At 29.3% G+C, this 16,323-nt stretch overlaps 2 protein-coding genes across 4 annotated transcripts; one reads left to right on the top strand and one right to left on the bottom strand.

Moving 5' to 3' along the window:
* Positions 1-2,351: 2,351 nt before the first annotated feature.
* Positions 2,352-7,079, bottom strand: LOC6570263. 2 transcript variants are annotated; one of them, XM_043215848.1, is made up of 7 exons: positions 6,923-7,079; positions 5,432-5,564; positions 4,709-4,947; positions 4,483-4,599; positions 3,554-4,024; positions 2,699-3,101; positions 2,352-2,612 (listed from the first exon to the last, which is right to left on the bottom strand). In XM_043215848.1, the coding sequence occupies exons 2-7, from the start codon at positions 5,450-5,452 to the stop codon at positions 2,397-2,399; spliced, it is 1,467 nt and encodes a 488-aa protein (XP_043071783.1). In that variant the 5' UTR covers positions 5,453-5,564; positions 6,923-7,079; the 3' UTR covers positions 2,352-2,396. The 2 variants fall into 2 exon arrangements, with proteins under 2 accessions (XP_043071783.1, XP_043071784.1); XM_043215849.1 differs by having other exon boundaries at positions 5,432-5,525; positions 6,923-7,062.
* Positions 7,080-8,736: 1,657 nt separating this feature from the next.
* On the top strand, positions 8,737-16,323 carry LOC6570290 (calsyntenin-1). Of its 2 annotated transcripts, XM_032741950.1 has the most exons (11): positions 8,737-8,907; positions 9,781-9,941; positions 10,504-10,646; positions 10,724-11,224; positions 11,968-12,075; positions 12,148-13,318; positions 14,163-14,732; positions 15,408-15,491; positions 15,549-15,679; positions 15,949-16,072; positions 16,162-16,323. In XM_032741950.1, exons 2-11 carry the CDS (start codon positions 9,830-9,832, stop codon positions 16,233-16,235), a joined length of 3,018 nt encoding a protein of 1,005 aa, XP_032597841.1. In that variant the 5' UTR covers positions 8,737-8,907; positions 9,781-9,829; the 3' UTR covers positions 16,236-16,323. The 2 variants fall into 2 exon arrangements, with proteins under 2 accessions (XP_032597841.1, XP_032597842.1); XM_032741951.1 differs by lacking the exon at positions 14,163-14,732 and having other exon boundaries at positions 8,884-8,907.

The raw sequence follows: 16,323 nt of genomic DNA, 5'->3' as shown, positions 1-16,323 counted from the left end.
CAATCGCAAGGATTCTTTCTATCAAAATATGGCAAGTAATTGTAGAAAATTCACAGATCCCATTCAAACTTATTTTTGATAAATATCGATTATCAAAAATATTATTTTGAAAATAAAAAAACTTGCTCTTTCAGTTCATACGACTTTTATATATATATATATCTATATATATATATATATATATATATATATATATATATATATATATATATATATATATATATATATATATATATATTTGTTTGTTGATTCGTTTACAATATACAATATGTGTGTTATACAATAAGATTCACAATAACCTCTTAAGTTAAATACTTTTAAGTATTTGTCATATGATATTTGTTTTATTTTTGTTTTTGGCATTTATTTAAAAACATCAACCATGCGTAGACAACTTGAGTTTTAGTTCAATAAAATGAATTTGGAACATGTTATATTTATTGGAATCGTACATCGAATATATATATATGTGTACATACATATATATATATATATAAATTTAGGTATAGTATATAGTAGTATATACAATATATATGTATACTAAAAATGTTTTATTTATTGTCCGGAACTCACAACTATAGACTTATTGTCAATTGTTTATGCATATTTATAAATATGTATTTTTTTAAAGAAAGTTATACTACTAATTTTTAGTTTTTTGTTTTGTTTTCTATACAATGAGGAGTACAACAACTAAATAACGTTTAATAAAATCAGGCATACTTGCAATAATTGATATTCATTTTGTATTTCATACTCATTTCATAAATATTACACATGGATTTCTGGCAATATATACATATATATACAGCTATATGTATATATATACATATATATATGTAGTTGATTAGTACACAAGTCTCTCATAATATAGGTAGCACAAGTACTTTGGGTAAGTTCGATATGTTAAATTGACATTTATTTCATATATATATATATATATATATATATATATATATATATATATATATATATTTCATATATATATGCATGAATATAAATTAGTGGACTTTCCTGAATCAAATTAATGGCATAAATAAGAATAATAATAATTTAATAAACATATATAAATATTTAAACTGATAATAAATTATTAGCCTTAGAATTTGAAAACTATCAAATTAGTTATAATTACAAATTGATGATTTATCTGAAATGACTAAAGAAAAATATATTTCAGAATATATATATATAACATTTTTAAATTGTGAAAAGATATATATGGTTTTATATATATACATGAATAGTATACATATATATAAATATATATATATAAATATATATATATATGTTAAATGAGTTGGTTTATTTTTTATCATGAATTTGATTGTTTATTTTTTAGCTCTTTCAGTTTTTCGTGTTTTAAGTTCAGGCACAGTTTAGATTATAAAAATGTGTGTGTGTGTGTGTGTTAGTTAATGACTAGTATGGATTGATCGTAGAATTGCATTTTTTATGTCATATTTAAATTATTCATTCAAGTTGCGTTTTCATTTCTGATGATTGTTTTATTTTGGAAGCATTTGATTTATATATATATATATATATATATATATATAATTCCCGATTAGCTGCAGCGTTTAATTTGGATGCCATTTTTATTTATTTAGTGTGCACTCCAAAAAAGTACACAATTTAAATTAAAGTTAACAATTTAATTAAATAATAATAATTAAAATGAATAATTAAATTTGATGTGAATTGATTTTCAAGAATGCCTATCTTAATTTAATAGTTTATAGTAATTTTTTAAGTATAATAAAGCTGTGAATTTATTAAAAAGCCGGATATCAAGTTTCAAGTAAAATAAAGCCAAATAAAATAAGCTTAATTTAATAAGTAAATAGAGGTATATATATATAATATATATTTATAATAATATTTATAAATTAATATTGTATGTACAGACAATTTTACATGATCTTTCACAGCAATTATGAGGTACTCGTGAAGAAGTTATTAAAAAAAAAACTGTAAAGCAAATAAATATCAAACGGCCCTGGAAATATATATATATATACTATCAGAAATAGAAACAATATATATATATCTATATATATATGTGTATATATATATGCGAAGTTAGTACGACAGCAGTTGATATTTATGAAAATATGAATATTACATATTAGATGTAATTTAGGTACATATATATATATATATATATATATATATATATATATATATATATATTTTAATTATATTCTAATTATTATCTTTTTTGAATTGACAACCGTTACTCCTGTTCATTAATTTGCTGTATTTACATTTGTTTTGTTTAAAATTAAATTCAAAGTACAAAATAAAATAAAAAATACAAGAAACTTTTTCTATTCATTCATTTCGAAAAGAGTTGGAGTTGAAATATAATATGCAGCATTATCATTGAAGTCAATTTAATATGCAGCATTATCATAGAAATCAAATTCGTATTGATTCGATTTCTGTTCGGGAGCTATATCCTCAGCCTCAGCCAGATCGGCCAGATTGTTGTTCAAGCCGTGCACAAAAAGACTCAAATAATTCTCATTTAAATTTAAATTTTGATTTTGATCGTATTGCAAATTGGCCAATTTGCGAGTGTTGCGTTGAAAGTAATCAATTGGTGAATACTGCAATAAAGAATTCAACATTTAAATACAACAGATAAATATCAATATATTATAAATTTGAAATAGACTGTTTTTTTTCGTGTTACCTGTTTTAAAAGCGAACGATTTCTTTCCCTAAAATGCGATTGTCGATTCGGATATGTCCTCGTTATGCCGATAACAGCCTGATCCCGATCCCGATCTGATAAATCGCCCAGATTGCTTTCTGTGGCCGGTATTCGAATGCGAGAGTCGACTTTTGACATCTTTCCCTTCCCAGTGCCATACGGAGTGGAACCAATGCGTCGCGTCGATGCACGATGGCCTCCACTGTGCTGTCTCTGTCCTCCTCCTCTATTTCCATTTCGATTACCATCCAGATTTTGTATATTTGCTATGGATCGTTCATCGTTTACATACTGATTGCCGCCACTGTCCGGACTCCGATTCTCATCCATCAGCAGCGAGTCGCCTTCCCGATTGAAGGGCACCTTATACGACGATTGAATACTGAAAAAAATAGGAGTTCAGAATTTGTGACTGCCATTTACATACTTTATGCGTATAAGTAAATGTATTTTTGGAGAAGCGAATTAATTATTGCTATTTACATATTTTTTATGTATCAATATATATATTTTGAATTACACAAAAATGCAAAAGAGTATTAATTATGAAAGCAAACTGCAGAAGCCAATTAGTTATTTAAATTTACATATTTTATGTATACAAAATCTTTTAATATAAATTAATATATATGAGCAGTGAATTATTTACTTGAATTTCCACATTTTTTTATGTATATAATAAAATATAAATAAAAAAAGGCGAAAAAATTAATTTAAGAAACTACATTTTTTTATTTTAATTATAGAAGCGAATTAAATGTTCTAATTTAGTTTCTTACTTTTGAGCATTTTCAATTATACATAAATGGATATATATAGATATTTGATTTTTACTTTTGTCCATTGGCGATTTCCTTGAGAACCGCTGCGCGGGCAGCAAGCTCCTCGGCACGCCGCTGCTGGGTCAGCTCCTTGGCCCGCTCCGTCCAGATGAGCTCCTTGAGCTTCTGAAAACTGCCCTGGACGGCAACCGAATTTGAGTTTTGACTGCTGCCCGCATTTGAGTGTTTCTGAGGAGAGGAAGAGGCGGAAGAGGAGGAGCTACTGCTGCTGCTGGGCACCACGCCCACATATCTATTTTGGCTGGAGCGACGTGGTGATGTGGTGCCCGTCGTGGCTCCTACACCCGAGGGCCGCACCTCGGCACCGTAGAGCCGGGACGCCTGTCCACCCGCACTCGGACTGCCATCCATCAGATGACGCTGACGCTGCTCGAAGGCGACACGCTGCGGAATTATTGGCTCACGGTTGACAACGCGGCCAAACACAGGCGAACGAGCACGTTCGCGGGCACCCATGCGAATCCTGCCAAGAATTAAATTCATTTCATTGATATATATATATTTATTAGAATTATTTATATATGGATACTAGTATCTACTGTCCCATGCGAATCCTAGCAAATGTTTATGTAATTTAATATTAATATATATTAAATAAATAATATAATATAAAATATATAAATATATATATATATATATTCACAGCTATCTGCTATCCTATTATTTAATTATATTCTTTAATATTTAATGCTGTGCATTATTTAATTATTATTTAACTCATATTTATATATATAATTATATTTATATTTATTTATTTGTATTATTAAAAATATATTTAGCTATCTACTATCCCATGCGAATCCTAGCAATTATAAATTTTGTTAATTATATTTATAATCATATTTATATTTAATTTTCGTAAAAAATACATATATATATATATATATATACGAATATATATATTTATATATCAATACTTACGAGCCGAGCAATCGTGAATTAGAGTAAAGCGGTTCCCAGACATTATAAGTGAATGGATCGCGATATGTTGGTATTTCATTTGTGATTTCCGCGGCACGAGATTGTCGCTTGGAGAATCTGAATTTGTTTATATAAATTTTATATTTTTTATTTTATTTTATATATGTAAATCGATATATATATATATATATATATATATATATATATATATATGTTCTAAGCTCACATCCACATGGCTCGCAGCTGCTCACAGGTTGGCTCCTGTGCACTCAGAGGAAATGTCTTGGGCACAAACACTTCGCCCACATTCACATTTGTTGTGCGCTCCTCGCCTTTGACCAGTTTGCCACCGTCCCCATTTCTTTGGACACCATAGTCGACGTGGCTGCGTCCATTTAAAAAGTTGCCACTGCCATGTGTCGCATAAACGGAGATCACCAATATGTACAAGTGCAGATATGTGTACTGTAAATAGTTCAACAATAATATGTCCTTTTAGAATTTATAATAGTTGATTTATATCAAATATAATATTTATAAAGGAAGGTCTTTTATTTAATCCTTATTTAATTTTTCATTTAATTCTTTATTACAAAATAAGTATTTTTCTTTTCTTTTCTGCTACACAAAACATATAATAAATAAATAAAAATATAAAATAAATATATAAATATAAATACTTTTAATTTATTAAAAAAATAAATAAATAAAATATTAATAAATGATAATTATACAAATAGATAATATAAATATGCCAGAAATCTTGAAAACATTTCTTAGCTTATTAAATTTAAATATTTAATTCTTTTTAATTTAATGCAATTTATTTTTTGCTTTTGTATTTTTTTTACTGTTAATAGTTAACATTACATGATTGAATAAATATATTCATGTAAATATATATATATACATTTTTATTTTTATAGTATTTAATTATTTATGTACTTACCATATTGTTGTAAAAAACCATATTTGACAATTGGCTAATGAAAGTCCCGAAATGTGTTTAATTCAGATAACGACCGTAAATTAAAGTTGTTGAGCTGTCAACAGATATGTTTCTTTAAATATGTTGATTTTATCTATATATAAAATAAAATAAACAACATAAATTAGAAATTTATTAAGAGAACTGCTTAGCATAAATATAAACTACAAGGACATGCAATTATTAGAGGAGCATAAAAGTCAACAAATCGAAAGTGATTAAATATTAATTCTATATATTCAGTTTGGTGCTCTTTCAACTTGTAAGTGCTATAATTAAGTTTATATTTTTAATAGAGGAAATCACCTAAAAAGAATTATTTTTTATTATTACCGTATCCATTTAATTGATTTTATATATATATATCTTTTTATATTTTTTATAGTTTTATAATTCTTAAAAACAAATTATGAATTATGTATCTAAGAAAGTACCTGAAAAAGTACCTATTTACTTGTTGACTTTGTCTGTTGCTTATCTATCAATCTATTGTTTAGTTAATTTATAAAAATAAAACAAATCAAAATAAATATATAATAAATACTATATTATTATTATTATATTATTATTATTATTATATTATTATATTATATATTATTATTATATTATATTATTATTATTATTATTATTATTATTATTATTATTATTATTATTATTATTATTATTATTATTATTATTATTATTATTATTATTATTGTTTTTATTATTTTTATTATTATTATTATTATTATTATTATTATTATTATTATTATTAATATTATTAGTATTAGTATTAGTATTAGTAGTATTATTATTATTATTATTATTATTATTATTATTATTATTATTATTATTATTATTATTATTATTATTATTATTATTATTATTATTATTATTATTATTATTTATTATTATTATTATTATTATTATTATTATTATTATTATTATTATTATTATTATTATTATTATTATTATTATTATTATTATTATTATTATTATTATTATTATTATTATTATTATTATTATTATTATTATTATTATTATTATTATTATTATTATTATTATTATTATTATTATTATTATTAATATTATTAGTATTAGTATTAGTATTAGTATTATTATTATTATTATTATTATTATTATTATTATTATTATTATTATTATTATTATTATTATTATTATTATTATTATTATTATTATTATTATTATTATTATTATTATTATTATTATTATTATTATTATTATTATTATTATTATTATTATTATTATTATTATTATTATTATTATTATTATTATTATTATTATTATTATTATTATTATTATTATTATTATTATTATTATTATTGTTGTTGTGCCGTTGTTTTGTACTATTTGTAGTTATTGGTGCGGGCTGCTGCACAAACAAATATTGGTGCGCTTATTTCAAAACGTGAATAGAATTGAAGTTGAAATTGAGTTTTTAGCTTCATCTACTTTGCTGCGGTATTTTGAGTGGCAAGAAGCAGAAGAAGAAGAAGGGAGTCGTTCGTGAGAGTCGCCACAGTTAGCCTCATTTTACCGTTCTTACCGTTAGCGTTAGTATTATACCTGGTTTGCGACGCCATTTTTCAAAACTGTTGGGTGGGAACCAATGGTATATGGAACTTTTTTTATACAAATCTAAATACTCAAAAAAAAACAGAATATATAATATAAAATTTAAATGATAATTTATACAGTTTTAATTAAATGTATTTACAAATTATAAAATTTATATAATTTATAAATATATTTATTTAATTTGTATTTTTAATAGTAAATGCCTGTTTTTCTTGCATACTTTCTGGCTGCTTTTGCAATTTGTGTATACACAAACACCACACACACACATACAACACACATACATACATATACACTTATATATGTGGGCCATTCAGAAATTATTCATTCAGACTTAACAGCTTTTGTATGTGTACACCACACACACACATACATATGTAAAGTTGTCTACGCGCTGTAATGTTAAACTGCACCCACACACACACGTGCCAAAGAAAAAGGGGTGGGGGCAAAAGCTTAGCTTGCCAAGTTCACATTGAAAATCGACTCTCATTCACTAAGTTGCGCAAACATATTTTTGTATGTATTTTCGTTTTAGGCTTCATCGACCTAAATATATACGCATACACCCACACAAGAAGTATTTTCACTTTTAACAGCCTACTTACATTTTTCTTACAGCCTGTTTAATTATAATTTTATTACAAACAATATAAATTTTTTGCAACTGATTTAAAACTTTTTTTTTTTGTTAATTACTCTTTTCTTTCTTTTTTTATATATATATATATTTTTTTTATTTTTGTAAGTCTATGTGTGATATGAACTTTACCGACGCGCGACGTAAACTGAACTAAATTTTGAAATAGAGCAAAGAGAGTTGAAGGCTGCACTTGAAACGGCGACAGCGACGGAACAGCATCCACAGCGCAGATCCTGGCAAGAAGCTGCTCAGCTTCAAAGCTTTGCTTTCCTTCGTCACGAAAAGCTTCGGCTACGCGCCTGTCGAAATCTGTGGCTGAGCGTACGTGGGCGTAGCTATATGCTGTGTATGTATGAGTGTGTTTGTATGTGTATATATGTATATACATTGGTAAACATGTGTGCGCACACATATCTGCGCCATGAATGAAATTTGTTGCTGACGCTTTTTTTTGCAGCCGAGTCTGAAATTTCTAGCGCTCTCTGTCTCGCTCTCGCTGCTCTGCAATGAATGAAAATGCGCTGGGTAAATCACATAGTTTAATAAGTAATATGTACATCGAATGGAAGCTTATAAATATGCGCATATTAAATATATTTAAATTTATAGCTCATTTCAAAAGTTGCTGCAATTTGCATTTTATAAAAGTCTGCATAAATACAATGTATACATACATATGTGTGTATACGAACCTTAACGAAAGGATTGCTGCTTCGTTAAGTAAAAGCTTTTAGCAAGGCAATATATAGACAGATATATATTAAAAGCTGAACATGTTACAACTTGTTTGTCTGTTTAATTTGCCTAGCAATATTAATATATATTTTATTAAACATATAAATTATTTGCATTCAAATTTAAATTAAATTAGTTGATTTGGTGTCAGTGTAAAGACAACAACACTACTTAATATCGCAAACGCTAAGCAATCGATAGAACACAAAGTAATCGATAGTTAATTGCTTCTTCAGTTTACAAATCAAATACCAAATAAATAATTTGGGATTTTTTTAGTACAAAACCAAACAACTGATTCCTTTCTTTTGGGCAAATATAATAAAAAATGTCGGATAAACAATCAATAAATGTCCAAGCAAAGAGCACATAAATTGTTAGCCAAATTCTTATTAAATGTTGCACTTTGAAAAAAGTTAAAAACGCAAACAACGCAACCAACAAATAAAAAAACACCGAAAAAACAACTACAAAAAATTGTGTGGGTAACAAAAATATTGATTTTTGCATCTTTATATCCTTTTGCGTGTGGATGAAAAATATCCAAATGAATATCTTGCACATTCAAAATGTTTTGAAATGAAAGTGAATTTGAAGAATTAAGTCATTTATTTATTTGAATATTTTATCTAAATATCTAAAAATGTAACAAATGCACACACACTCACACATATATAATATTTATATATATATTTGTGTGTGTGTGTGTGTATCTGGCAAAATGTGTATCTCATGAAATCAAATTCACACAGGCACACACGCAACACCTACACACGTTGTGCATGGGTATTTGTGGCTGCATTGGATTAACGAATCTGTGTTTAATTTCTGGAAATCTGCGATAAAAATAAATATTAATTGTGATGTAATTTTCAGTGATTTAAAAGATTGCAAATTACATTGGCTTTTTCATAAAAAAAATTAAAAATTAATTATTGCAATTGAAACATTGAAATTAGCAATTAATACTAATAACTAAAATGAATAATAAAAAATGACAGCAAGTAAATTAGGCTTATATATAATAAAAAGTGTTAAAATTACAATTAATAATTAGTAATAACAATTGAAACATTGAAATTAACAAATCATAATAATAATTAAAATGAAGAATTAAAAATTACAGCAAATAAAGTAGGCTTATTTTGTGCATTTTAATAATGACAAAATTGCAATTAATAATTATTAATAATAAATAAAAAAAGCAATTAAAAATTACAGCAATGAATAAATTACTTTAATAATTTTAATAGTAACAAAATTGTCATTAATACTAATTCAAAAACAGTTTGAAACAACTGCAAATAAAGTACATTTTATTGTAATTACTGAAATAAAAAATGAATAATTACAGAAAGTAAACAAGGCCTACTTGGGACATCCATTAACCCTTATCCAGCACTATGATGTCGAATTGTCTCCATTTGGGTCTAATTCTAAGTGTTCTGCTCGGTTTTGCGGCATCCACCGGCGGCAATTCCAATGAAAATGAGGACGAATATTTAACACAACGAGGTGCGTTCAATTATTTATATATAAATATATAATTTTTAGGCATTTTATTTTATATGACAATGTGTGTTTGATGATGTATTTATTATTATTATTATTATAAATACGAATATTTAACACAAAAAATACGAATATTTAACAGAACGAGGTGTCTTTATTTAATTTGCATTTACTCAATCACTTATTTATTGTTATTATAATTGTTGTTATTACTATTGTTTTAATTTGTATTTTTATTATTTGATTATTATTATTCTTGACTATTTGCTATGTTGTTTTAATTTAGAATTATTATTTTCCTTTTTTAAAAAATGCATATCTAATTTTATTAAATTTGGATGTTTGAAACCTCTTTCCTAAATTAGTGTATTACTTTTAGTTCATATTATTATTTGAATAAATAAATACTAAAATAAATAGATTATATATGAAAAAAATAATAAGTAAATAACTATGAACATCTATGTAAATATAATTCTACTGTTTTTTAGCCAAAATGATTTCCAATCGTTGACATTATATTTTTATATTCTCATAAAACAAAATAATAATCGAATAATTCCAGAATATATATTGGAAAAGTCGTACCACGGATTGATACGTGAAAATGAGACGCTGGTGGAAATAACGCCACTGATTAAAGTTGACGAGGAGAAAATATGCAATTTTCGCATATTAAAAAAGCCATATCATGAAATACCATTCCAGGTGAGATCTATATCTATATATATATATATATATATATATGAATTTGCCTATCGATAATTACCAATCGATATTTACAGATTGAGCTGGTGAACAATTTGGGCATTTTAAAGGCACGTCGCACTTTGAACTGCGAGAAGCGGAAGAGCTATCATTTCGAGATAGTGGCGATTTACTGCGATGGAACACCCTCAAATCCAGCCAATGTGCATATCACTGTTATCGATATCAATGAGTATGCGCCGACATTTCTGCAGCCCTCGTACGTAACCGAAGTGGACGAGGGAAAGCTCTATAATGAGATCATTCGTGTGGAGGCAACGGACAAGGATTGCACGCCACTCTTTGGGGATGTATGCAAATACGATATATTGAATAGCGATGAGCCGTTTACAATCGACAACGAAGGCTCCATCAAGAATACGGAGCCCTTGTCTCACAAGATCTCCCACAATCACATCCTGTCCGTTGTCGCCTTCGATTGTGCGATGAAGGAATCGACACCCATCATGGTCAGCATCAAGGTGCGACGCATCTGCGATGCTAAGTTTCTAGGCATACCCGAGCGCATCGATTATACGGTGAGTATCAATATCGATAACTGTTTAAATCTGAACACGACCAGAATGTTTTTTTTTTTCGTTGTGTTCGTTCACTTTGCTTTTAACGAATCGTTAATCTTTAAAAAGCTCAAGGCTTTTTGAGCGTTTTTCTATTGCTAACCCAGTTGCGACTGCTCTGTCAAACATTAACCATTAGTTGGTACTGCGTTCGCATTCGATCGCTCTCTCTTGAACATTCATCTTTGGTTGCTTTATCCTACATATACAAAGCTAAGTGTTTTCTCGTTCTTGCATATCAAGCTCTGAAAAAAGCGGTTTGCTTTTTCAAGACTTTTTGAGCGTTTTATTGATTTCTCAAACTTTAACACAGTTGCCATCCTTTCTGCTGCGATCACTGTCAAACGTTAACCCTTAGTTGGTACTGCCTTCACTTTCGATCGCTTTCTCAAAAATTAACCTTTAGTTGCCTAGCTACGTATTTTCTTTTCGCATATCAAGGAGCTTTTGTACGCCTCTGACAAAAGCTGTCTGCTTTTTGTACTCATTTTGTTATCATTTAAAATCGAAGGTGGTAAGTAACAACTAATAAATCTTTCTTTTATTCTATATATAACCTATATGACTAAATACACTGAAAAAAGCACAGCTATTTGTTTCTTATATGTACATATGTATGTTATTCAATCATGTATAATTATCTGTGGTCTTGCAGCACTGTAAAATATGAAATAAAATAATAATTATAATAATTTTGGTTGTAGTCGGGCAGCACTGAGAGCCTGCAGTTGTTCCCCAATGCCCGCCTGGATCTGTGCAACATTTTGTGCAGTCCTGAAGAACTCAATATACACGCAGCAGTCGTACTCAAGGTGAATTCTGTTAAATGACTATTATTATTGGTATAATACTTTTGTTTTTACTCACTCTTGCAACGCTGAAAGACAAAGCACATATCCTTTGGATGCGATCGCGACATAAGCAACTGCACAGCGAGCAGCAAACTCAAGGATTTATTGCCACGCGGCGCGGAGTGGACAAAGGAGCTGAGCTTCGACGAGGGGCCGGAGCCCATTTTCCACTTTGATGGCAACGCTGGCGTGGTGCTGCCAGACAGTCTGATTGGCCGACACGATTTCTCGCTGCACTCCTTCAGCATTGTGAGCGTCTTCCGACATGCCAGCCAAAGTCCGCCGCTGAACAAGCACGTCAAGGAGCACATCCTGTGCAGCGCCGATGACCACAAGATGAATCGACATCATATGGCGCTCTTCGTGCGCAATTGTCGATTGATCCTGCTGCTACGCAAGAATTACAACGAGGGCGACTTAAACATCTTCAGTCCGGCGGAATGGCGCTGGAAGATAGCGCAGGTCTGCGACAACGAGTGGCACTATTACGTCATCAACTACGTGGAGCAGTCGGGCAAAGTGGAGCTCTTCATCGATGGGGTGCGCTTCGAGAGCTCCGTCGAGGATCGTCACGCCAATCCGGAAGTCATCGACGATTGGCCGCTCCATGCGGCGCACGGTGTTAATACAACGCTCTCCGTCGGCGCCTGTTTCCAGAGCTCCGAGAATCGACTGAAGCACGGATTCCTCGGCGATATATCCGTTGTTAAAGTGGCCCTAAATAATATACTCTTACCGGCGGACATTAAATGTGGCACTAGCTGCGCTGAGCACCTGCTGCCCGCCACGCCGGAGGCAGACTCCCCGAACACGGAGCAGGACGTTCAGGTACAACTCAATGCCAAAATGAATGAGATCTATATTGAGGCGCAGAGCAAGCATAAAATCGAGCAACTCATGCGTAAGATTCAGTATATCAATGCCAAAAAGTCACCCACAATTGGCCGGAGGAATATCGAAGTGAGAACTACGATGATGTGCACCAATCAAAGTGCTCTCCGTCTGCCCACCATCGAGACGTACATCATGGTAAACGAACCCATTCAGACACCAGCTGGCATTCTCGGTACGGATGCGGAAAGAGAGACCGATGTGGATACGGATAGAGAGACGGATACTGATTCGATTGTGGATGGACAGAGGCGAAAACTCGCTGTGGATAAGCTTAAAGGGGAACAGTTTCCGGGCAAGATTGCCATATCAGGTAATTATCAATTTCTGATACTGTTTTTCTGATCGATAACAAGCTTTCGATATCGAACAATTGCCTAGAAAGACCTGTTTACGTTTCGCTTAAGAGTTATCAAATAGGGACAATTGCCTATGCATTAGTACAATTATTACATATCGATAATAAGCTATCGAGCATGAAAAACTGAAAATAAAGCGATATTTGCAGTGCCATAAACATTTATCGATAGTGAAAAACTCAATTGAAAGCCTTATTTACAACATAATACAAATTGAAACCCTGTTTGCAGTTCGATAAAAGAAGAACTGCATTTAAAACACTATTTGTAAATCGAATAGAAGTTATAAAAAAAAAAAATATATATATATATATACATGCATAATACAATAATATATAATACATAATACAATATATTACATATCGCTAAAAAGTGATCGATTATGACAAAGTCCGCAGAAAAAATAGCATCTAATTCTCTAATTTCGATAAATATCGATTTACGATAGCAATAAAAGCCATAATTTTAAAGTCGCTGACCTCTAATTGATATATGACATATAAATTGATATGTGATCAACTGAAGAAATTTCATTAAGATCGGTTGAAAAACAAGCATGTTGTAGTTTAATTTACAGTTTACAGTTAAGCATAATGGTTGCTCACTGTTAGGCTGAGTGGATTTTTGTGATGGTGACTAAATAATTAATTTAATATATTTAGACTTTATTTGTGTTAGCTGTGAAAGCGAAAATAGTTAAAATAGTTTTAGTTTATTTTAAACTGCATTTGAAATTATTTTAAATTTGGTTTAAAATTATTTTATACGTAGATAAGCAAATGAATTAAATTTTTGCAGGCACTCAAAACAAGCTGGTTTCGTATCAGGAAATCAAATTGGGCGTACATATATTGGACAAAGTTTACATAGGCATCTCCAACAACGATAACAATAATAAAATTAATAATAATATCGGTAATAATAATGATAATAAGCAGAAGGAGAAATTGGATAGCTGCAGTGTGATTGTTTTCCCATCTCTGAATCCGGATCACGAGGAAATTCAAATCGATGGCGACGAATCGTTGTCCTCGACAATGGACATCAGGACGAACATCAACAAGGATGGCGTCGAAATGATTGGCACCGATTCGATAAGCAACTATTTGAGTGTCCTACGCGCACTCGTCTACAGCAATAAGAAGCCGGCCTATTATCTGAATCGCGTCTTCAAATTGTCCTGTTCCCAGCTAAGTTCCCAATTTAAAAGCGTCGAGTACACGCTTACTTTGACCGTCCTGCATCCGAAGCAATCCTCAAAGACAACCAACGCACCGGGAACACCCCTAACAATCGACGCCGACCCCAATTATCCAGCTGCAGCAGCACAAGCATCCCCTTATCACAATACCGATCAGGCTGTTCAAGGTATACACAAGACTATATCTACATCTGCATCTGTCTAACAAAAATACTATAATAATTATATAATGCTGTTGCTATTTATAATGTAATAATAATAATATTTATAATTTTTTTTTTAATTGAATCAGCTTTATTATATATATATCTATCTAAAAACGATAATATAATAATTATATATTTTTAATACTATTGCTATTGTTTTATATATTTATTTATTATAATTTGTTTAATGTTTATTATAATTTTTAATTGCATCAGCATTCATTTAATATTTATATTATCAATGAAAGTTTGTACAGTTCTGGCAATTCGTTTTAATATATATATGTATATTATTTATGCATATATTTTTAATTTAAAATTCAACTTATTTTCTAAGTGCCACTTTTATTTGTTGTCGTTAATTTTCATCCTTTTTCATCAAATATAATTCTTTAATTTTTATATTTAATTCAATTCGTGTAAGACTGGTAATAATATTATAATTTGTTATTAGTTGTTAGTTATTATTCAGAATATATTATTAATTATTAATGATTTATTATTTTATTACTTATTCTTTTTATATTTCTAAAATCATACATAATATTTATTATTTGTTACTTATTATTTATTACTATTATTATTATCTATTTGATCTATTTAAATTTGACTAATTTTTATTTTAATTCTTTGCAGATACAAAACTCTTTTCATATTCACTGCTGCACACTAATGATGTTCAGGAGCCCAAGTCACATGTGCATGCTATTGTCCACAAAGGTATCTATTTCGATGTATATATCAAATATCGCATCTTAATCTATATCTATATTTTAGCTGAAGCTTCGCATCCCACAATGCTGCTCATTTTGATATGCGTTTTTCTCGTCATTTTGCTCTGCGGCGTTTCAATTGCCCGACTTAAAAATAACCAAAAGTATTCAGATCGTCACCAGCCTTGTCCCAAGGTACGCAAATGTATACTACACTGTATTATATATATCTAATTTAAACAGACTGCCTAATATTGAACATAACTTAGAAATTCATAATTATTTAAGAAAATATAGAGATGCGAATTTTAAATTTTATAGAAAAAACAAAAGAAAAAAATATTTCAAAATATATTTTATTTATGTTTATTTTTTATATAAGTATTTATCTTATTCTTGTATACATTTTATTTATGTGTATATATATATATTAATTATATATATATATTGGATTCCATTAAAAGGCTGCTGACGAAGGCCTAATTTGGGATGATTCCGCGTTGACCATAACCATAAATCCAATGCAAACAGATGCCGCATCCGAGGAGAGCTCCGATTCGGAAAATTCCGATTCCGAAGATGACGAAGGTGAGCTTGTATATATATATATACATATTATATATATATATATTAGTATTAGTATTATAGATAATATGAATGCTTTTTATATATTCTAGTTATTAAGGATGGCTTTGCACACATCAATCAGCTGGAATGGGACAATACCAACATGTTTTCATCGGCGAACTAAACAGGAGCAGGATGAAAATAACGAGCGGACGAGGGATATCTTTCAGTGTGTGTGTCTCGTTTATCAATAAAAGTTAAAATTAATTATA

This window comes from Drosophila grimshawi, unplaced genomic scaffold (assembly GCF_018153295.1).
Source record: "Drosophila grimshawi isolate 15287-2541.00 unplaced genomic scaffold, ASM1815329v1 contig_80, whole genome shotgun sequence".
Taxonomy (NCBI): domain Eukaryota; kingdom Metazoa; phylum Arthropoda; class Insecta; order Diptera; family Drosophilidae; genus Drosophila; species Drosophila grimshawi.
This window is presented reverse-complemented; position numbering and strand designations above follow the sequence as displayed.